General features: G+C 42.4%; 2 protein-coding genes across 2 annotated transcripts in view; one reads left to right on the top strand and one right to left on the bottom strand.

Moving 5' to 3' along the window:
• Window positions 1-499: 499 nt before the first annotated feature.
• LOC306960683 (polycomb complex protein BMI-1-A-like) lies at window positions 500-6,976 on the bottom strand. Its single transcript, XM_079553159.1, has 9 exons — window positions 6,578-6,976; window positions 5,864-5,991; window positions 5,604-5,700; window positions 5,403-5,458; window positions 5,198-5,327; window positions 4,377-4,416; window positions 3,568-3,666; window positions 3,275-3,355; window positions 500-1,670 (listed from the first exon to the last, which is right to left on the bottom strand). The coding sequence occupies exons 2-9, from the start codon at window positions 5,979-5,981 to the stop codon at window positions 1,251-1,253; spliced, it is 1,041 nt and encodes a 346-aa protein (XP_079409285.1). The 5' UTR covers window positions 5,982-5,991; window positions 6,578-6,976; the 3' UTR covers window positions 500-1,250.
• A 705-nt stretch (window positions 6,977-7,681) lies between these two features.
• Window positions 7,682-22,433, top strand: part of LOC306960863 (phosphatidylinositol 5-phosphate 4-kinase type-2 beta-like) — a 33,337-nt gene continuing 18,585 nt past the window's right edge. Inside the window, exons 1-2 of the mRNA XM_079553452.1 lie at window positions 7,682-8,267; window positions 15,537-15,634. Coding sequence (XP_079409578.1) covers window positions 8,124-8,267; window positions 15,537-15,634 — 242 coding nt within the window. The 5' untranslated portion in view covers window positions 7,682-8,123. The remainder of the gene's footprint in view (window positions 8,268-15,536; window positions 15,635-22,433) is intronic.

Here is a 22,433-nt window from a genome sequence, read left to right on the forward strand (position 1 = left end):
AACTACCATGAAATAAGTGGAAGCACAAGTTTGCTGGTTCCTGGCTAGAAGTTGAACAATTTTAAACCTTTGTTTAAGCTGCTCGAAGATGCCGTGAGGCCTTAAAGTTTTTAAAAGGAGGTCTTAAAGGGGCTAAATGCAAGTTAGCCATGTTTTACTTACTACTGCCACCTCAGGTCATACGTGTAACTGCACCTTCTATATTAAGCTCGCGCATGACGGCACTTCGGACCCGAATTAACACCTTTTTGAGTGACAGTGAAGGATTTTAGAGGCAGTTCTGAGCTCATTCTACACATTAGGACATTGTTGGGACATCTAGAGGAGGAATATACACAATTTTAATATTTTTAAACTCCATATAGTCCCTTTAAGTCTTAAAATTATCAAATTTGACTTTTGGGTTCCCTGAATCAACACACTCTATAGGAAAAAGCCTGTGTAATTTCATAGGTGGGAAAAATCTCAGACACATTGCGCAGGATACTTAGTTCAGAAGACAAAGCGTGTAAGTAAACATTTTATTGACCTAAAACATGCATGAACGGCCAATTAAAAAATCCATGTTTGCTGCAAAGAAAAACCCATGGAATGTTGAAATTTGAGGAAGCTACAGCAGACGCACGTCGTCATGGTCAAAATTCATATCCCTTCTGAGTGAACGATGGTGCGATGATCTGTAACTGGACATCTAACAGTGGTAGTGCTTGAGAAATACGCCGAAGATAAACGCCGTCCTGCTTGGAAAAACAGTGGTTGGTTTTGCGATATGAAAGTGCATCGTCAGTGAAGAATGAATGACGGTTATACCAGGACATTTATACAGCAGTTTTAAAGGCAAATGCTTTAGCTCTTTTCATGTACATCCAACAGCTTATTGACTTCTTTTTTTTTCTTCTTTTTTTTTAAACCAAAGCCAATGTCAATGAATGGAAATGGGACAGACACACCGCATATACAATACAAAACAATTACAATATCTCGTATAAAAGATAAGTTTATACATATTATGCACACATGCTCACATTTGTTACATACTATACAGTTTGTATGTGTGCACAGGTCTAGTCTAACACACAGAAACACGCACATACAAGTGTCTATTTGGCCGAAAAAAACACCAGTCATTTTCAGCAGATAGAATTAAGGATTCTGCCTCAAACTTGTCCTCCAAAACCCGGACAATTTGCTCTTAAAAAAGGGGGACGAAATCCAAACACTGTCCTTCCATTGTGAGTATAAACTTTTTTTTAAGTCATATTTCCGCCCTTTTCGCCGCCCCTGCCCTCCTCTTTGCTGTTCCCGCTGCTTGTGCCGTTAACAGTCACCTTCCGTGCCCCGCTGCCGCCGCCGCCGCCCCCGCCCCCTTGTTTCGAGGCTGGGGTGTGTCGCTGGGAATTGGGCACAGTCGCGTTACCGTTTGAGGAGCTTTGCGAAGAGGAGGGGGGCGCAGGGGTGTGGGATGTGGAGCCGGGTTGCTGGGAGCTGCCCCGTGAGGCTGCGGGGGCGGAGGGTGAGGAGGAGCTGTGGAGGGCTTTGTCGCTGTGAGAGTCGCTTTCGGACGCGGGGCTCGTGTTCACCCCGTCCGACTGTCCCGCGGCGGCTGACTGGGACGGCCTCCTGCGCTTCCGGTTGGGCTTCACCAAATACTGCAACGGGATGGGTCCGGTCTGAGGAGGGGGGGGGGGGATAAGATGTGGTTAATTTAATTCAGTATCTTGAGGTCACAGAGGGTCTGGACTATGGATAGATTCTGCTGGATTCAGATGTTTAAAGGGGCTAGATGCAAGTTAGCCATTTTATACTCACTACTGCCACCTCAGGTCATACATGTAACTGCACCTTCTATATTAAGCTCGCGCATGACGTCGGACCCGAAGTAACAACTTTTTTGCGAGAGGCAGTTGTGGTGAACAGGTCTGGGCTCATTCTACATATTAGGACATTGCTGGAACATGTGGGGGAGGAAAATACATAATTTAAACTCCGTGTAGTCCCTTTAGGATAGGATAGGCCACCGTTTTTAAATACTGAGATATGTTCTTACCTTAGACGGGTTGATGCGTAGCTGTCTGGTCACATAAACTGAGCACAGACGCCGTTTGCATTTAGCCTCTCCTCCTCTCACACAAAATTAAACATGACGATTTTCTCAGCGGATAAAAAGGGGAACTATATAGAAATATAGTATAGCTGTAATAATATTACAACTGCAATATAGTTCCCCTTTTTATCCATTTAGAAAATCGACATGTTTAATTATGTGTGACTATCGTGTAAAGGCTCATGTAACCATATTTAAACAGGGAAAACGTGGAAGAGCTTGGTCGGTTCTAACTTCACTCCCGATTTGGGGCCATAGACGAGAGGCTAAATGCTAACGCCGTCTGTGCTCTGTTTACGTGACTGAGGGCATCCGTAAAGACCAGACAGCTACGTATCAGACTCAGGCTCATGTTAGAACATATCCCAGTATTTAAAAACGGTGGCCTGTTCCTTTCATAGATATTGAGAGGTCGAATAGTTCAAATTTAAAAATATCAATGGCTTACACTATGTATTCTCTCCACTGCTGCCCTTGAGGTTCCAAATCTGCGCTATCTGCCCCTTGGTAAATGGTCTCAACTTATGCTTTTCCACCTACATTAGGCACTCAAAGCGCTCACCCATTCACTCTGTCATTCATACACCAATGTACACTGGAGGCACGCAGACACTGGAGGCAAGGATTCTAACCCCCGACCCTCCGATCATGAGCCGACCCGCTCTACCATCTGCGCCACTGTCAGCCCCTTCAACCACCAGCACAAACTAATGCTGGACTGGGTCTTATTTCTATGGAAACGCATCTGATTCAATGATTTCAGAGCCCATTAGTGCAACTTCCTTCTGACATTGAAGGATAAAATGTTTTTTTTTTTTTCAATTGAAACTGCCTAGTTGTAAAAGCCAAACAACGTTCCTGCTGCATGGTTGTTTCTTAAGAGATTGTTTTGTTATTTATGGGTCCCCAATAGAGCATCTGTTGTTGCTAAAATTGTGCCCTGTAACCTTAAAAGTCAAGCACTGTCCTAAACCACACCTGTTGAACTCACACTGTTTAAAAAGGAAACCATTATCTTTGTCTGAGCACTAAATATAAGAACTGTCTGTCTTTTAGCAACAACCAGAAACTCATAATAGCAAGATCTGCCCAGTCAGAGTTATGAGTAATGTTCATAAATCTTTTTAAATAGTAAAAAAAATAAAAAATAAAATAAAATAAAGTACTCACCCTTCTCCACTCGTAGAAGTAAGCGATGTCCATTAGTGTGTAGTAGTCTTTTAAGGGTTCGTCTCCATATAACACCTCCACCTGCAACAGACAGTAAGAGGCTTACACCCTGCCATTGTTCCTGTGGCCAACAGTGTTTGCAGATTCATTATGGATGTATAAAGTTACACTGAAATATTGCTGCACAGGTTGTAGTGAGACTTCATTACGTAAGTGAATCAAGCTGACACACCTGTAGCCTGAGTGTGCACAAACCTCAACATACGTGGTTTAAAAACAAAGTGTCTAATTACCCGGTAGTTGCTGGGGATGTCCATCTTACTTCGGAGGAACTTTGCTAAGTGCATGACGGACATGGCGGCGGGGCACTGCAGGAAGCGTTTACCATTCAACTAGAAAAAGCAAGAGATGATGCACCATTAATCACCATACAAAAACTAGCTTTTAAAAGGGCAGGGGACTGGGAAATGTACCCTTTGGTACTCAAAACTAAATAAAGGTATAGTATGTGTGCGAGAGATTTTTCCTGTTCTACGTTTGGCCTTTATGTGCCTTCTCTTACTGTTCCATACAAGAGATGTGCGAAGTAAACAGTCTTTACCCTTTGGTCCACAAAACCAGTTTTAAATATTGCATTTGGATTGTTCCTTTGCAATTGGATTGTTCCTTTGCCAGCAAAAAAGTTTGACAACACGTTTCGTTTGTTCCCCATAACAACCACCAAAAGCACAAATGGGAAAAGAGAATAAAAACATTGTACATGGTTACAATGATAATACTATGTCAGCGGTTTGCAAACTTTCCCCCTGTGAGCGACTTCTACAGAATAAAAACAGAGCTTTGGGAATACTCAAGCAACTATGGAGCAGAGCACACCCCGGACGGTTACTGGCCAAGATGATATTCCAACTCAAAGACAGAAAAGAGATTTAGTTTCAGATATATGTAAATTCTACTTGTTATAAATGATTTGTTTCAGCAAGACGATAATCCAATCTGGCACATCAAGCTATTGCAGAAATGTGGAGAGCCTTAGGGAGCTACTCCCAAAGGGATAGAGAGTGTTGGAGAAAACATTATGGCAATAATCCCTTAAGTTTACCTTGTCATTGTCCACCTCTGAATGCTGCTTGTCCTTGTTTCTGGAAAAAATGAAGAGAATCAGCCATAAATATACATGGCAAAGAGGAGAATTTTAAAGCAACACTTCTGAATATCTCAGCTTATATGTTGCACAATACTGCCTTTGCTCTGCCCCATCCCGTCAGACTTTGGAAGCTAAGCAGGGAAGGGCCTGGCAGGACTTGGATGGGAGACCGTTTGGGAACAGCAGGAAGCCTGGTGAATGTAGTGAGTGAGTGGCTGGTGGTGGTCGGAGGGGCCGATGGTGCAGACTGTTTGCCTCGCTTCCGTCAGTCTACCCCAGGGCAGCTGTGGCTACAATAGTAGCTTACCACCCCCCGAGTATGGAGTGAATGAATAGTGCAATGCAAGGCGTCTTTGAGTGTCTAGAAAAGCGCTATATAAAACTAATGCATTATTATTATTATTATTATAATTATTATTAATAACATCACAACAGGTAAACTGTCTAAAAGCACCAGTGATATCAAACCAAAGATCAGTGAGAAGATGTCCGTGGGTTGTCCAAATAAAGGATTTGGAAGGGGACTGAACCTATGTAAAACTCATGCTTAACAGCCTGAAATCAAAACAAAGCAGCAACATCTGCATTAAGACGAGCTGGTGATTTTCTGCTCCCGGCAAAGTCACAGTCACAGTAAAGACACGTGGTATTTTTCACTGGTAATTATATAAATTCTTATAGGGTGAAATTATGCACTATGGCGTTAATAATATACAGGTTAGAGATCTCTACTATACACAAACCAAGCAATACTGTCAGTTGTCACGGTGACTCACTTGCTCCTCTCGTAGAACTGTATGGACAGACTGATGATTTCATCCTCCGCGATGTTGAACGTCTCCACGACTTCCCCCGGCTCCAACTCGCGGTTTTCTGCATAAAAGTCACGCCGCCGCTTCATCTCATCTGAACACAATAAAACAGGCATTAACTTCCCCGTCCAAGATCAGATAAACCTGAGCCTGTTGGGAACGATCTTACCTTTGAAAAGCCCCGGGACAAGCTTATACACAATGTCTTGTAGAGTTTTGTCGGCTCTTTTGGGGGGGAAAAACAAGTTAATGAGACACGTGAACGATAACTTACAGTCAGTTTTCGGTTGTACCACCAGAGATAATGAATGTTTTGTCAGGTGTAGCGTAATAACAGGTACCACAGCAAATCCTGCTAAATGTTGCTCACCTGATGCTGAGCTGTGGACACGTCTTATGAACCTGGACGTCACATCGAGGGCAGAACTTATTCGTCTCCAAAAAGGCAACGATACATGTTTTACAAACTACAAAGAGAAATGACAGAAGAAAGCAACGTTCAGCAGGTCTTCTTCAAACACATTTCATTGCAGTCTGCAACAGGACTGTGTCTGTAACTGTCAGGTCTAATCTAATTTAAGTCAGAAGTAAATAAAGACATGTAGGCCAATGCCTGACTAAGAAACTTACAGGAGTGCAGGCACTCTACAATGGTGGTGGCATCAACTAAGTAGCCAGCGCACAGTGGACATGTGAGGTGTGGATTGAGCTCTGTGATTTTAATCCGGCTGGGCTGCATTTTATCCATCTGGACTGGTCTGTGGAGAAAGCACAGAGAGGGGCTTGTTACACGGGGCAGGGAAAGGGCCAAAGGGTTCGGGACCATCTCCCATCTGGTCAAGCGGCGACTCAGCGCTCAGACAATGTCTCCAGCTCGTCCTTGGGACAGCCGGTAGTAAACCGCGACATGGGAGCTTGTGGTCGACAAACCCAGCGGCAGTGGTGCGTAATGGGCCACTCTGGGGGTAAATATCATGTTATGAGCGAGGCAGAGGCGCGGAAACTGTCAATGAGCTGGTACTGAGCGCAGAGCAGCGGCTGAATGGCCCCTGTGTGGCCTCATCCGTGCATCGCTCTGCCACAGCGGCGCACCAACAAAGAGCCTTCCGCCCCTCGGAGCTCCGCGTCCCAAACACCACCGAACCCGGACACATTCAGAGCAAACAGCCGCTGGCAAAGAAAGCAAACAGCTACACAAAGCAGCCATCTTACATTCACTGACAGGGCTATATGAAGAGGCGAACAAGAGACACTCAAAATGTGACACCGTGCAGTTTGTGAGCCCCTCCGCGAACAGCGCCGCATCGCCGAACAAAGATCGCGCCTTTAACTCATCGTTCTTACCTGATCACACATCAAAGTCCGTCTCTGCTCCACTCTGGGTCCAGGTGAATTATTAGGAGTTCGCTAGATTTTGCAGCAGCGCCAGAAAATGGCTTTTTTCAGCACCGTCAGAGGACTGCCCATTTTGAGTCACGTGACATTATTTTGTCGCCTCGCTCTCAGGCTCAGGGACAGGAGGCTCTTTAGGCCCTGCTCTCTTCAGTCTCTTTCTCTGTTTCTCTTCCCTGTCACTGCAAATTCACGTTTAAACCGGCTCTGGCCGCTTTATTTTTTGACTTAAATCGAGGGGCCCACTGTGTGGCCCCGCCCCCGCTGCTCTGGTCCGGCTGTATAATTGATTTAGGGCTGAGCAGCAGTGCGGCCTGTAGGCCTCATGGCCCAGGGCCCGGAGTGGGCCACAAACCTGCACTACAGCTACTACAGCTGTGTGCACTGCGCAGAGCACAGGGCGAAGCACCGACGCGAAACAAAAAATACACATAATTAAGAATCCTCCGTGATACTCATTAAAAACACCTCATATCCAAAGTACATTATACATGTTGGGAAAGTTTTGGGCCCATGCAAATGTAATGTAATCCGTCTTAAAGGCCTAATTATGATTGCGTCGCTGAAGCCTAATTTATTCATCTCTTAATGTGCTCGTGTCCTGCAAGAAACTGAGTTTTAAGGTAAATTATAGACCGAACTGACAGTAAAATAAAACAAAAAAAGAACATTTGCCTCCACGCTCATCACGTCAGGTACAATTGTGCACTTTTCCAGGTGCATTGACCACATCTGACTGACGTGTGGACCTGAGAGTCTGGTCCACATCACAACACAGCGGGAACTTCGGCCTCAAAAAGCGACGTCTGGAAGTGATGGTGTGAATTAATTAACCATAACTAATCCTATGTGGACAAATGTGTGAGGTTTGATAATTCACAGGACATTTCATAACCATTCACTTAACACTAAACTCTGGAGTAAAATCAGTTGAGCGCAGTTAGATTTTGCCACACGGGGCCCATGTGTTTATTTTAAGTCATCCCTCTGTACTCCACTCATTTTCAAACCCCTCTTGTATTGGCCGACATGGGCCTGCAGGGGGCGCTGTTGACTGAGGAGTGCAGCACGGACGCCATCTTGAGGAGACCCCAGTGACTGACAACAACTGGAGCGCATCATGATGGGGTTACCCGCGTCCAACTAAAACAACATCACGTCACTTTGAGGGCTGCAGACGAAAGCGGAGCAGAGGAGCTGTTGGCTGGACATCTGAGGCCGAGGCTGGTTGTTCCCTCGCCGCTGACTGGAGCCCGATGGCCGGGTGAAGGCTCGTGTCCTGCGGCCTGCACTGCTCCGGAGGAGGAAGGGTGGTGACGGCGCAAAATGCTTCACCGCTGAGTCCAACAGGCACTGTTTACCCCTGTCCACAGACTCGCCGCGGGCTGGAGAACGAGCACGATGCACTTCTAGACTTTTAAAGCTCTTAATTCCCGATTTTCTATTGCAAAGGCTTTGGACGACAGCGATAGCCGCGCAGAGCTGAATTCATCCGGAGATGTCATCCAACTGCACCAGCGCTGCGCCCGTCAGCGCCAGCAAAACCAAGACGAAAAAGAAGCATTTTATAGGACAGAAAGTCAAATTATTCCGTGCAAGCGAGCCTATTCTCAGCGTTTTAATGTGGGGAGTCAACCATACGGTAAAGCTCTTTTCAATGCTTTGTTTTGGCTGTGTTTGTGCTGCTGTTTTGATTTTGCTAGCTTGCTAGCACAGATCAGGGATCGCCGCGTAATTACCCATTTCAACACCTATTACTGTTTTATTACACGTGCATGTAGGTCAGTGCACTGTCTCAAAGTTACCCGGATCGTTTGTGCAGTTAGCATCTGCACCCCCGACCCGCTGCCCCGCGCATGTGTACATTGCAGAGATTGTCGAGCACAAACGCACGAAGCGTAGCTGTAGGTGTGCCTGTCAGATTTGCGTGTCGTACTGTTTCAAAGCCGCACTGACAACAATCTGACATCATGAATCATGTATGGAGCTGTTCGGGAGCAAGGTCGTGATCTGTGTGTGCAGCGGCATGCACGGGGCAGCTGGGGAGGGGTGTGACCGCAGACAGCACGCCACGGTTTCACTGCTTGCTCATGCACACGACCAGACACAACTCCGTGCCAGGGCGACCAACCTACTGCCCCGACATGCAGCATTGTTTGTGTTTTGTGGGTGTTTACGTCTGTTTGTCCCATCGCACTCTATAAATAGGGGCGATGGGCACACACACTCAGCTATATCGCATTGCCTTTTGGCGTTGGCACCCTTTGGCTATGAAAAGCACATCGAATGGCAGATCGCACCCTGTTGATGGATGGAGAGGTTTTGCACCAAGCAGCAGTTCCGTGATCTTGCCCACTGTGCAATACACTTCAGCACTGGCCTCACAACTTTGAAGTCAGAATGGTGGGTCTTCTGCCCAGTGATGGCATGTTCAAAATGGTATTAGCCAAACCACCTTTATATGTGGGTCAGGCTATTTTGGCAATCCTTGTTATGAATCATTTTGCCGGGGGTCCGAGTCTCAAGTTTGATTTCATTGCAATTCAGACAAGTGTGGTGATTAGATTCTGCCACAAGCTTTAACATTTGAGAGAAGAGTGAAGCATGAACTACTAAAAGTCATGTAGAGTAGAGTCATGTTTTACGTAGCCTATAGAAAGACCCCACAGACAAGATATTCGGTGGCGTGCAGAGAACGTTATACCGACTTAATAACTGCAGCCATTGGGTTTCTTCGTTTCAACCATCAGAGTGCAATGCTGATTTAATAACGTCTTCCATTTGCTGTGAAAGAAGGTGAATGACTTGGGTAAACGTTATTGTCTCTGGGTTGATAGATGCTGGGGGGCACAAGCTTCAACATCTCAATGAATAGCCCGTGAGAGGACTTTGACTAGCGGATGATTCAGACTTAACAGTTTTGGTTGTTCCTATTGTTTGCCACAATCAAAAATGTAACAAGAATAAGTTATGAGTTGGGCGGCACGGAAGCGCAGTGTGATTCCCACCTGGACGGGGCCTTTCTGAGTTTGCCTGTTCTCCCCGTGTCGGCGTAGGTTTCCTCCGGGTGCTCCGGTTTCCCCTACCACTAATTCATCCTGGCCATGTACAATAGGCCAGGATGAATGAGAGTGTGTTCGAGAGTGCGCATAGGGGACGACTGATGGAAATTAGCCCATAGCTACACTCCGGTGTGGCTTATTTACACGCATGAGACTCATGTATGTTCATTAACATGCACTGTCCCGAAAAAATACATAAATAAATAAATGAGGATGTTCTCTGTATTTTTACGCCTGTCACAATAAAGCAAAAGTTTGATGTATTGAGGCAGGAAAATATCATGATACACGATATTACTGAAGGCCCTTTTTCATGCCTCAGAAGTCAACCCTGAAGCTTAAAGCCACACCGTGTAAAATTTTACCCAATAAATAAAATTGAAATACAAGCATTTATTTCACGACAGATATTTTCATCGTTGAAAAATACCTCTGAAATGTTCAAACAAACATGTGCTTTTGCTGTAAGTGGCTCACCTCTCCTAAGACACGACTGTACCGGGAGTGGGTACGTCTCCAGCTCGTCTCCATGGAGATTTCAGCAGAATTTGAGATTTAAACAGGTCAGGTCCTCATCCAAATCCATTCTTTTATTAATCACTGCAGTAAAAGCCTTTTCTCTGTCGAGCTGGTCATTGGGATCAGATTTTGTACTGATGGCAACAGTATAGTCCAAAATGTGCCTTTAAGAATGACAGAAAAAACGTTCAAAAAGCACTTCTTAAATATCCTACTTTGGGTAAAAAATAAAGTACTTTTGGACTTGTTTATCGTATCATTAATTTGTCATTTATTGAGTGATTCCATATTGTAATTATCGTGACAGCCGTAGTAACAATGAACAGTCAGTCAAACGATCATAACCACTTAATAGAGCTGGGGATTGTGTTGGCAAAACTTCTAAGTATTCTAGGAATAGGAGTACATTATAATCAGTTCCCTATAAAAAAGTTCTGTAGTTGTCTGAATAAACTTCCTGAATAAACTTTACTTCATCGTTATATTGTTACACCCCTAGATCTTGATAGGCCGTGTAATTACAGAGATATCAACCTTTAACCATGCTATGCCTCGTCGACTCCACATAACTCATTAAACACCAGTGGCTTTGTCAGCTTGTGGTATAATACATGGACTAAGTATTAATGATATGAACTGCTGCAGCTCCAGTAACTCTGGCGGTGTGTGTGGGAAGCTGCGTGCAGGCCGCGGATTCGAGGTGTGGGCGGGAAGTCGATCCAAGACATCAAACGGACTTTTCATCAAAGCACTTTTCTCAAACTCACAAGTTGAATGCATATTTAATTGAGCCGCGGCTTCAATGCCGGCAGACTGCACTTTCCTCCACGCAGTGTCGCTGGCTGTTGAGCTCATGTTGTACACAGCATGTTTGAAGTCAGTAATCCGTCCAGAACTACAGGCCCTGACTTACGCTCACAGATCAGAAGTATTACCAACTGTATAAAGTATAAAGTTCTCCAAATGATGAAAAAATAACAAGTAAGGCTGGGTTTTGCCTTAATTACAAAGTTTTGTTCTGTACCAAGAGAATAAATCAAATGTTCTTGGCTACACCACAATTATTTTGACACTCACTGACAATACAATGGTTGTGAAATTGTGAAAATAAAATAAAATAAACTAAAAACCACTCTTGCACTACAACAACCGCGATAATAATGAGCAAAGTGTTTTATTGTCCAATAAAGGTTGAGATCCGATGAGTTCTCCCATGTGGCATTTTTTTATTGCAATATCCATTCTTCATCATGAAGTTGCTGAGTTTGGAGAATTCAGCCGCCAACTCATAGGTTCAACACCACCGACACCAGTGCGCACTGTCATTTGTGTCCGTGGGCAAGACACTCCAGTGCCTGAGTCCACTGGTGTAACAATGATGGTGTTTGTGGGACAGATTCAAATTAGCCCATGGTTACAGTTTGTCATTTTATGTTTACTTGTCTGTCCATTAACATGCACTGTCTCCACCAAACAAATAAATCAATCAAAAATAAAGTCAATAAAAATGTAGCTGATATGTTTCAAAATAAATTTAACTTGCTCCCATGGCTCTATATGTATTCTTTCCCCAAACACAAAACAATTTGGAGAAAAACTTTCTCCAATTATTTAAAAACTACTTTATGCTTAATTATGAATATAGTTTTCTACCCAATAAAGATACAAAGACATGGAGAGGAGCAAAGTGGTTCAACAGCCAATAAATACATAAATAATGGACAATGCTAACATGATGCTACATGCTAGCTCGTGCTAATGCTAACGCTAGCTACGACTGCTGTGTTTTCGCTTCTACTGAACAATCTGCAGTAAATAAACATCCATATGGACCCAATTTTTTTTATGTAAAAAAAGTTTAGGTACTACTGGTTAGGGTTGGGCCATATCGTATTGCATATCGTTATCGCAATATAATTTTTTACATCGTTGTAATTTTTTCATTGTGGACACAATATAATTTAACATAATGTTATGTTATAACATTATGTTTATTATGTTTAACTTTATCGGAGCAGCATAAAGAAGAAGAAGAAGATCTTTATTTATATAGCGCCTTTCACAGACATGGTCACAAAAGCGCTTTACATGAGACAATTTTACATTCCCTCCACACTCGGTGGTGGAAAGCTACGTTTGTAGCTTCAGTTTCCCCTGGGGGAGACTGACAGAAGCGCTTTCGCGACTACACACGTCTGCGCCAACGGACCCTCTGACACCACCATACATTCACTCACACACATCATTCATCCTGGCCTATTGTGCATGTTTTTAGTGGTAGGGGAAACCAGAGTACCCGGAGGAAACCTACGCAGACACGGGGAGAACATTCAAACTCCACACAGAAAGGCCCCGTGCAGGTGGGAATCGAACCCGGACCTTCTAGCTGTGAAGCGAGAGCACTACCCGCTGCGCTACCGTGCCGCCAAACAACAAATAAACACTGACTGTAGAACACGGGGACAGGTGCTTAAAAAGTCAAATGAAATGAAGGATGTAAACTTGCTTGAGTAGATCATATTTGCGAGGAAATTAGTATGCCGTTCAAAAATATATATGTATTAAAATATCACTGAATTCATCTCTCCAATAGGCATAAGGCTGACATTTTGAAGTAATTTCTCCATTGTCAATTATATCGTCGTGATATTTCTTTTTTATATATCGTGATATAGATTTTAGGCCATGTCGACCTGCTCTACTACTGGTATCAAAAAATAAAAGTATTGAAAGCAAGTACTGAAAAAAAATAAAACTAGAGACCAAGTTTTTAAGCCTGTTGGTCCAGGGGCAACATCAAAGGAAGTTACTTGGTGGTTTAAGTTCAAATAAATGATACAAATTAAAAAGAAATTGCCTTTTATGGAATACTTTAGCATTAATGTTCTGTTGTCTGGTTTTAGATGATATGTAAGTATGGGTATTGGAAAAAGTTGTTCAGATATCAGTAAACCAAGTACCTGTATCGAGGAAAAAAGTTAATGGTACCTTGCCTAATTGCCACACAGAGTGATTGCTTAAAGTGGACTTGCAAAAACACCCGTTTCTAAGAATTTGTCTTATTTTTGCTGTAAAGTGACTTCACCAATCACAAACTGCTGTCTTGTGCAATCCTGTCTCCTATTCACATGCAAACTCAATTCCAAGCCGATCTTTACCCCTTATCTCCCTGTTTTTGTTATCGTCCCATATGTTTTGGAGCCGATCATGTTTTGCTGCCCCCTGCCCTTAGTCTTGGGGGGCTCTGTTGGAGGGAGAAAGTTAATGATTGTGTGTTGCAAACAGAAGCCGAGATTGTGGAGAAGTTCCCGAAATGCAGCCTCATCAAAATGAATCACGCTTCTTTTTTAAACGCAGTGACTCATTTGTACGCATTGTTTTAATTTTTTGTGTTCAGCGCACACCTTGGCATCGCTCAGCCTGAAAGCGTGGGAACTTTAATCAAGTGCTTCAGGACGTGGTGCAGGTGGCAGGCACGGGTTTATTGTTTGTAAAGGATTCATTTTAATTGTTTGATTCCTGAGTTGGTCCTGATCTGGACTGGTTTAGTCGTGGTTTTGGTTGGACCCAGTTTAGTCCTTTTCAAAGTCCCCTGGTGAAGTTCAAGGGATGTTTACATTCTGGTTTTGCTTAGGCTAGACTTGTTTTGTCCTGGTTTACTATAGGTGTTGTGCAGTTTTACTTTTATTAGTCGCAAATCACAAACACTGCAAATATTTGGGTGATATAATGTCTTAAGGAAAACATCCTTAAAGGCACACTGCGTACGATTTTTGATTACCAGAAATAAAAAACATGCTTCTAATTACCAACTAGACAAAGAAAATGCTTTTTTTTGCAATGGGTAATCAAATAAAGGATTTGGATGAGGACTTATCCTATTTAAATGTCATATTAGGCTGCCTTGGGTCAACATCTCCATGGAAACGAGTTACAAGTCATGTCTGAGGAGAGGTTGCGGCAAAGACATTGTTTGTATGTTTACTTTTCATCAATAAAAATATGTGTTTCATTATTTTTATTGGGTGAATTGTTAAAGGGACTATACAGAGATTTAAATTAAGTATTTTCTATTTTCCTCCCCCTACATGTTCCAGCCATGTCCTAATGTGTAGAATAGATACAGACGTCATCTCGGGGGGTCATGGCTTTGCCCAGGGGGAAAATAGAATCTTTAGAGAAACACAATTTTCCACTCTTTACAGCCATGTTCTGGTGGAATATGAACTTATTTATCACACATAAATAAAGTCAAGTGTAAATCGGGCCCATATGGATATTTTCTCACAGCAGATTGTTCAGTAGAAGTGGAAAAAAAGGCAGTTGTAGCTAGCGCTAGCTAACCACTAGCACTAGCCCGATGCTAACATGAAGCAGCATCAAGTTAGCATTCTCCGTTTTTTATATATTTATGGGCTGTTGAACCACTTTGGTCCTCTCCATGTCTTTGTATCTTTAGTAGAAAACTAAAAAGTGTAATAATTAGAGAAAGTTTAGATTTTTCTCCAAATTGTTTTCCCCCTTAACTGCTTTCAATATGACCATATATGGGCGATTCCAGAGATGCCGTCTGTATCTATGAGCTCAGACCTATTCACCGCAACTGCCTCTAAAATCCTGCTGTCACTCAAAAAGTTGTTACTTCGGGTCTGAAGTGCCGTCATGCATGAGTTTAATATGGAGCCTGCAGTTACATGTAAGACCTGAGGTGGCAGTAGTGAGTATATAAACACAAACTTGCATTTAGCCCCTTTAAGCAATGTGGCTTTAAGGATTTATCATGTTTAAGAACCTGCTCACTCCACGGTTTAGAGGTTGCAATGACATTCTCAAATGCATGGGATTCTTGCTGTATTAGTTTTGCAATGTAACCGTTAATATACATAGGGGGTCATTTATCAAGGCAGGTGCTACATCGTGGGTACAAGCTGCACTTAATTTACTATTTGATGATGCATGTGTTACAGTATTAGGGCCCCAAATCTGATATATAAATGAGAGACTGTGTTGTGAGTATAAAATGCATAAATCATTCTGCTGCTGATCCTTTGCACGTGTTACTCACTTTGCACTTGATCAAACGCTTAGTAAACAACTCCCATAGTCTTCTTAGTCATCTGTGTTGCCTCTGGAGTTGTCTTAACTGTGCATGTTGTCCTGATATACAAAGTGTAGACCAGTTTTGATTTAATCCACGTTATTCCTGACTTTCCATGTATTTTATGTTCAAATGTGGCACTAATGTCCCCTGTTTAGATTTTGCATACTTTGTTGGTGTGAAAACATTTCCTCTAATTATTTTTTCTCTTTTGTGTTTTTCTGTTTTCCAGATCAACGAGTTAGGTAATGTGCCTGTACCAGTAATGTTGATGCCAGACGACTTTAAAGCCTACAGTAAGATCAAAGTGGACAACCACCTATTTAACAAGTAGGTACTCTGTTATTTTATTAATCTGTCAACAGTACAACCTTAATCCAAGCTCAAACTAGAAGGTCCATCGTGCAGAGTCAGACAAAGTCACTGTGGACCAAAACAATTTACGGTTCAGTTTGAAGGAATAATGCAGGATAGTGCAGCCACAATGGGAACTCAATGTCAAATATGTATTTTTATTAGGCTGGTAATAACTGGTTAATCAACATACTGTCTCGTGGATGTCACAGTAGTTACAAAAGGTCTTTAAAAGCATTATATTTTACCTCAAACAAAAAACCCTGTGCATACCTAGTGACTCTTAAGCACTCTACATAATTATGGCCACGCAGGAAGTGAAAAAGTGTGCCAGAAGTTGGGTTACCTTCACACTTTGCCAAAACATATTTAACTGAGCAATCCTGAAGTAGTAGTAGTAGTAGTAGTAGTAGTAGTAGTAGTAGTAGTAGTAGTAGTAGTAGTAGTTTATTCTTCGGTAATTATGTACATTAGAATTCATGAGACATATTTTCAGTATTCAGCTACATTATACCAGTGGGTCTCAACCTGGCTGTCGCAAGACAAATTTGGGGGGGTCGCCAGATCATGTAGATAAAAAATATATATTCTTATTACTATTGCTTTATTGTAGCATGTGTAGGGATGGAACGATAAACAACAATATCGTTAATCGATATACAAAATGGGGCAATTAATTATTATTCAACTTAAAAAGCATTAAATCTGATTCAAATTGGCATTAAATATAAACATTTTTAAAAATATGTAATTTTTCCTTAAAGACCGAACCCACTCAATGTCATTGCTCAACTATTTTTACTTTGTATGTTTGTCAAAAACACAAACACTGTGGGTCAGCTGTAGTTCTGACTGAAATGAAAAGGCTAGCGCATGTTTATGGTATCTAGTAGCCTGCATTAAAAACCTCTTCAAAATCATGAGGTCGTCCTCAAAACGTTGCCATATCTGATTTGTAGAAAGCTCCTTTGTGAATTCCATGTGTAGTTGTGCCGGCCGCAGGTAAACAAACTACAGTATATCCGGTAACCTATAGCAGATCACTCCGCCGCTGCGTAGCTTCCAACAGGAAGCTGATGAGTCATTGTAAATGCAAAATGGTTATATTTAAAAAAAAAAAACATACAGTAATGCAGACATTTATATGGGTAGTCTGGTGTTATAAGTGATTTGCCTCAGGTGCACTGTGCTTGAGTCAAACTGTTTTTTATGCAGGCTAATAGTTACCATAGACATGCACTAGCCTAGCACTAGCCTGGCACTAGCCTAGCACTAGCCTAGCACTAGCCTAGCACCACTAAACTCTTCAAATATAAGGACTGCATGAGCTAAAAATATATACAGAAATCAACAACACTCTGGATAACTAGGAAATGAGGCCCTATGTCAAAAATCCTGAAATATCCCTTTAAAGAAGCTACAGTATAAGGATTGCGGTACCAAAGCAAAAACACAAAAATCTATGCTTTTGAATGAGTCAAATAAGCTCTACATCTGAAAGTTGAAGAATAATATTAGCCTTTGTTTTTGTATAGGGAATAATAGTTTGTATTTATAAAGGGCTGGCTGACATTTCCTAGAACGAAAAAAAAAAAAAAAAACTTAAACTTGCCTGATATTACTTTAAAGAACAACTAACCCCCAAATCAACTTTTTTTTCTAGCTAAGTTGTATAAATGGGTATCTTATAGTGTTGTCTACGTGTATATGTCACTATTTTAACAATTTAGTGCAAATTTGTTGAAATCCTGTCTTTGTGTCCCAAACCGTCTGTGTGGCGCCATCTGCAGCGAACTGTCGGTACTGCATTTGATTTTTTGAATTCGGCACCCAATTAGCGGAGGGGAGAGAGATGATGTCAGGAGGCGAGAGATGATGTCACGGGCTCTGCCGCTCTGGGGTATAAAAGGGCTCAGTCTCGCTCACGCCCCCGTAGCGAGTTGGTGTTGGAATAACGAGAGAATATTATCATCGATTGTCAGGTTTGCGATTAGTTATCATAGCATTTAGGTAGATTTTATTAGGATAGCTTGTTTATTATAGATAATTGTATAGTTTTAGTAGTGTTAGTTGTTGAATATTGTAGTTTTAGTCACTAGTTGCTTTTATTGTTAGATTAGTTTGCTCAGTTTAGCTTAGGGCGTTTGTTAGTATTGCTTTTAGTGGTCTATCGTGTATAATTTAATTGTTAGTTGTTAATTGTACTGTGTTAGGATGGGGAGGAAGTGTAGCGTAGTGGGGCTGGAGTTTGCAAAGACCATTTTACGTGCTGATTCCTTCGCCAACTTCACCGAGGTTGAACTGGGCTATGCTAGTCTTCTCCGTTTGAAGAGCGAGACCGTCCCCACCGACTCTGCTGCACCGCCAACAATGTGAGGTGAGTGAGAAAAATAATGATTTACCCATTTTGGGTTTGGTAGTAATTGCAATGATTGTAGCTGCTGTAAAAAGAGGCACTTGGTTCACTCTGTCCCGGTCATTTCTGTCAGTAGTAGCTACTTTGCTCACAGATTGAGTCATGTACAGTATATAGAATTTTGATGTGCACGTCAGAATAGATCGTTATTGTAGTGTCTCAAACAAATTCGCCGTTTTGGCCTCTGATAATACCAATCACATGAGTCGTGTAGATCTGTTGAAAAAATATGGCGTGTAAATAGACTGTGCAGCCTCAGCTCCAGGCGATGTGTCCCGCACTCGCTCACTGTGGCTGAAGAACAGCAGCCACCGGTTATAAGCGCGTCTACTCTGCCCGGGGCAGCCTGCTAATGCATCAGTCTGCAAAGTTACGCCAACACTGTGCGCAAATGTGCACGAGTCTGAGCACCAAACTAATCTAAGTTTGATATGACTGTAGCTTTTGACAGTAGCTACAAGCTAGCCTGTAAAGCTAACGTATAGCTAGAACGTACTGTGTGTCTGAGGCTAAACTGACCGGCTCCATGCGCGCTCTGCTCCCGTTTGATGCTCGATTGCGGTCAGTGAGGAGAGGGCTGACCACTCCAGGTGGACCGTGTGGTCAGTGAGGAGAGGGCTGACCTCTCCAGGTGGACCGTGTGGTCAGTGAGGAGAGGGCTGACCTCTCCAGGTGGACCGTGTGGTCAGTGAGGAGAGGGCTGACCACTCCAGGTGGACCGTGTGGTCAGTGAGGAGAGGGCTGACCACTCCAGGTGGACCGTGTGGTCAGTGAGGAGAGGGCTGACCTCTCCAGGTGGACCGTGTGGTCAGTGAGGAGAGGGCTGACCTCTCCAGGTGGACCATGTGGTCATTGGGCGCCCACAGATGTGAGCTGTTCTTACGTGCTTTCAGAATCAGTATAGTTGTTATTGCCATTGTTGTTGAACAGGTTCACAAAGTAGGATAAATTCTGATAATTATGTTCATGTTGACAAGTTTTCTGAAGTGAACCAAAGTTTACACCTATTTGGACGCAGCTTTTCAAAATGCCAAACCATTTGGAAGTTTTTAGTAGCTACTGTAGCCAGAATTAACCTGATACAAATATTTGGTTGATCTGCTATAGGGGGCATATTCTCAAGTATATCGTAGGTTGTATTCCTATAAATCATCAATACAAACAATGTGTTTGCATGTCACTTGTGTGTGCACTTTATAAATATTATTTATTGTTATGTTTTCAGCCAAAAGTGAGCAGAGAGAAATGTCCAGACTGATCCAGTCATTACAAGGCATGCAAGTGTCCAGGCCAATGTGAAGCCGAGCAGGCGACGCAAAGGTGAAATCTATTTATCCTTTATACAGTACTGTCATTTTATGTATAAAACAGTCTACACTTTTGTTTTTTTATATACTGTAGTTAGACACAAGTTTTGTAATTACTGCCATTTTAAACGTGTTTATTTTGTTTGTGTTTTGTACAGCTACTCAAGCCCGGACCGCTTACACAAGCGTCGGTTGTGGTACTGAGGACCTGATGGAAATCCCTCTTCCTGACAGTCCCAGAGCAGCCTCTACATCTTTAAAAAGGAGAAGGTGTGAGGTGTCAGCGTCTGACCCCAGCTTCCACATTGATGACAGTGCCAGCACTGTGAACTGCTCAAGGTACAAAGAAAATCTAGAGTTTTAATTGAAAAAATATATACAGCGTCCTGGTTTTTTGAGGGATGAAATATCCTTTGTTTTATATAGCATTCCTGCTGAAGTCCCTCCACACAAGGACAAAAAATATATTGTTCATGAGGACCAACTGCTGGAGCTGTTTAGGCGATGTCCTGTCTGGGTCACTCAACAGTGTCCTCGCTGTGAGTTCTCCAGTCAGTGGTCCAGTCAGCCCATGGTGAACAACATCCCAGCTGGAAACCTACAGCTCTGTGCTGTTCACCGGCTCATCCTTTAGCCAGATTTCAAAGGTACTACAAAAACATTTTATTTTTCCATATATTATCCGATGATAACAGATGTTTTAATTTTATAGTTCTTGGGGGCCTTCAATATTCAGGGACTGTCAGAGCAGTGCTTCTACAGGCATCAGGCAAAGCTCCTCATCCCTACGGTCAACTGGCAGTGGAAGCTGGAGCAGGATGACCTCATCAGGGAGGCTCTTGAAAGCGGCTCTGTTACACTGGGCGGGGAGATGCGGGCAGATTCACCTGGTAAATACATTTCATAAACATTTATCTGAAAAAAAAACCCTGTTCCCTCGCTGTCTTCACAGGCCTTTGGTTGGGGATGATGCAAGAGTGTGGCCAAAATCAAGTATGTGTAATTACAACTACTCCTCCCAATATCTAATGTATATTGATGTATTTACACTTCACATATCAATTTATTATTCTTTGTAATTCTTTATAATTCTTTGTAGGCACAGCAGCATGCGAGAGACTCTTACTCTTTTGTTAACACCACGTTTTTTGAAAGATTAAGCTAAAATAAGCCCACAATACCACACTTCGCATATTGAGGCATTCATAGTCTGATTCTCTCACAATAGTCTGGGCTTCTTATTCAAAGGAATGCTGGCCAGGTAATGATTCCTAAAGGTTCAACAAATATTCACTAGTTATTTTATCACTTTGAAATGTTTAGAAAATAATACATAGATACTGCATATTAATGTTTATTTGTGAAATTTTAGGGTGCAGGTTGGTGCCTTGAATTATGATTAAAAAAGGCAAATCGTCATATGCTGCTGTATGTCATAGTGTATCCAAAATTCAAGCGTGGAGACTACACAGTGAGAGCCATGAAGATCAGGTATGTCACATTAAAAACAACACAACCAATGCTTTTACAAGAACAAATGTTTTGTGCTTTGTTTACAGTCTACTTTGACCAACTAATGGCCCTGCTGTTTGAAAGTGTGGTCGAGGATCCTCTCCCATATCAGGAGCACACAAAGCACCTGTGCCTGAACCACTCTGTGCCCATTGGACAACGTAATAGATTAAAATCAATGTTTCATGCAAGATTTAATTGTGGGCAGTAAAAAAAAAATGAAGCCTGTATATGTTCTGTCAGATATGTCACAGGAAGGTGTATGCAGCACCGCTTTCTGTTTCTAGAAGCTGAAAACTTACTGCATGTATATTTATTACAGTTGGTATTGTATAACATAACCAGTCAACTTTGTCTGTTCAGTTTGTTTATTGCACACATCTATGTAGACCAAGTGAGTGGCACATGCAGCTCAACCTCAAGTGAAATGTGAGCTGTAAGTTTGTAGTAAGTTTTACCAAAGAAATTGTGCTATAATTTGGAAATTGCACTGTTGTAAGAGCCAGAAGTGCAGAATCAAGTACTGGTACAAAACAAGATCTATAATTTTCATTAATATTTCAATATTCAACTAAAACAGCATACATATAAATACTTCATTATAGCCTTTACTGTACAGTGTCATCATTCAGTGGTAGTTTAGTGTATGTGTTAACGTTGGTTAAACCTTTAATTCACTAAATTTAGTTATAGAAATTACTTCAGGCTATTTACTTAGGGCTAACTGGCTCTTTGGGTTCACAATGTTACAGTCAAGCCTTTAGAGAAACATGACCTGAATGATTCTGTCTCACATCTTCAATAGCAAACCAAAAACAATTTCAAAAAGACAGTGTTCCTGCTCAATAATACAGGCCTACATTTATTTATTTGATATGTTTTGTGCACTTTGCTGTAATAAAAATCTTTGTAACACAAATAGCCACGTCTCTATATCACACACTCTGCTGAGGACACTGAGATACATCTCCCATGTTCACGTAGACCACAGCAAAAGTCTACATCTAAAATAGATCGGTAAATTCTGAAAGCAGCCAGGACAGTTACGTCCCTTAGCTGCGATGCTAACGTCGATCGAGCTCAATGCTAAGCCGCTAGCTTTGTAAATGACAGAGGAATAAATGACCCAGCGCCTCAGGTACAAGGCCGCTGTCTGCCACGATGCCCCCCCTGTGTAGAGAGAGCTGTAGAGCTGTCCCAGTGGAACAAGTTGCTAAATAAGTTAGCTCGCTGGAACTCCATGCTCCCATGCTCGGACTTTGTTTACGAGGAGCGCTGCAGGTGCAGCGTCGAAGTCAGAAGCCTCAAGCCCCTCCCACCCCTCACCCCTCCCGCGTGCCCCTTAGTCCTCCAGGCAACGCCCCCTTTCTGTTGAGATTTTCAAATCTGAGGCTCTGATACTGAGGCTCTGGAAGGAGGGGTTAGTAGTTCTTTAAGTACTTTCCTGTCTTGACCATTGTTAAACTCTTGGCTAGTCAAATTACTATGTGGTCATATACTTATCGCAGTAACACCGGGGCATCCATTTGAACAGAGATTT

Source organism: Gobius niger (assembly GCF_951799975.1).
Source record: "Gobius niger genome assembly, chromosome: 3".
Taxonomy (NCBI): domain Eukaryota; kingdom Metazoa; phylum Chordata; class Actinopteri; order Gobiiformes; family Gobiidae; genus Gobius; species Gobius niger.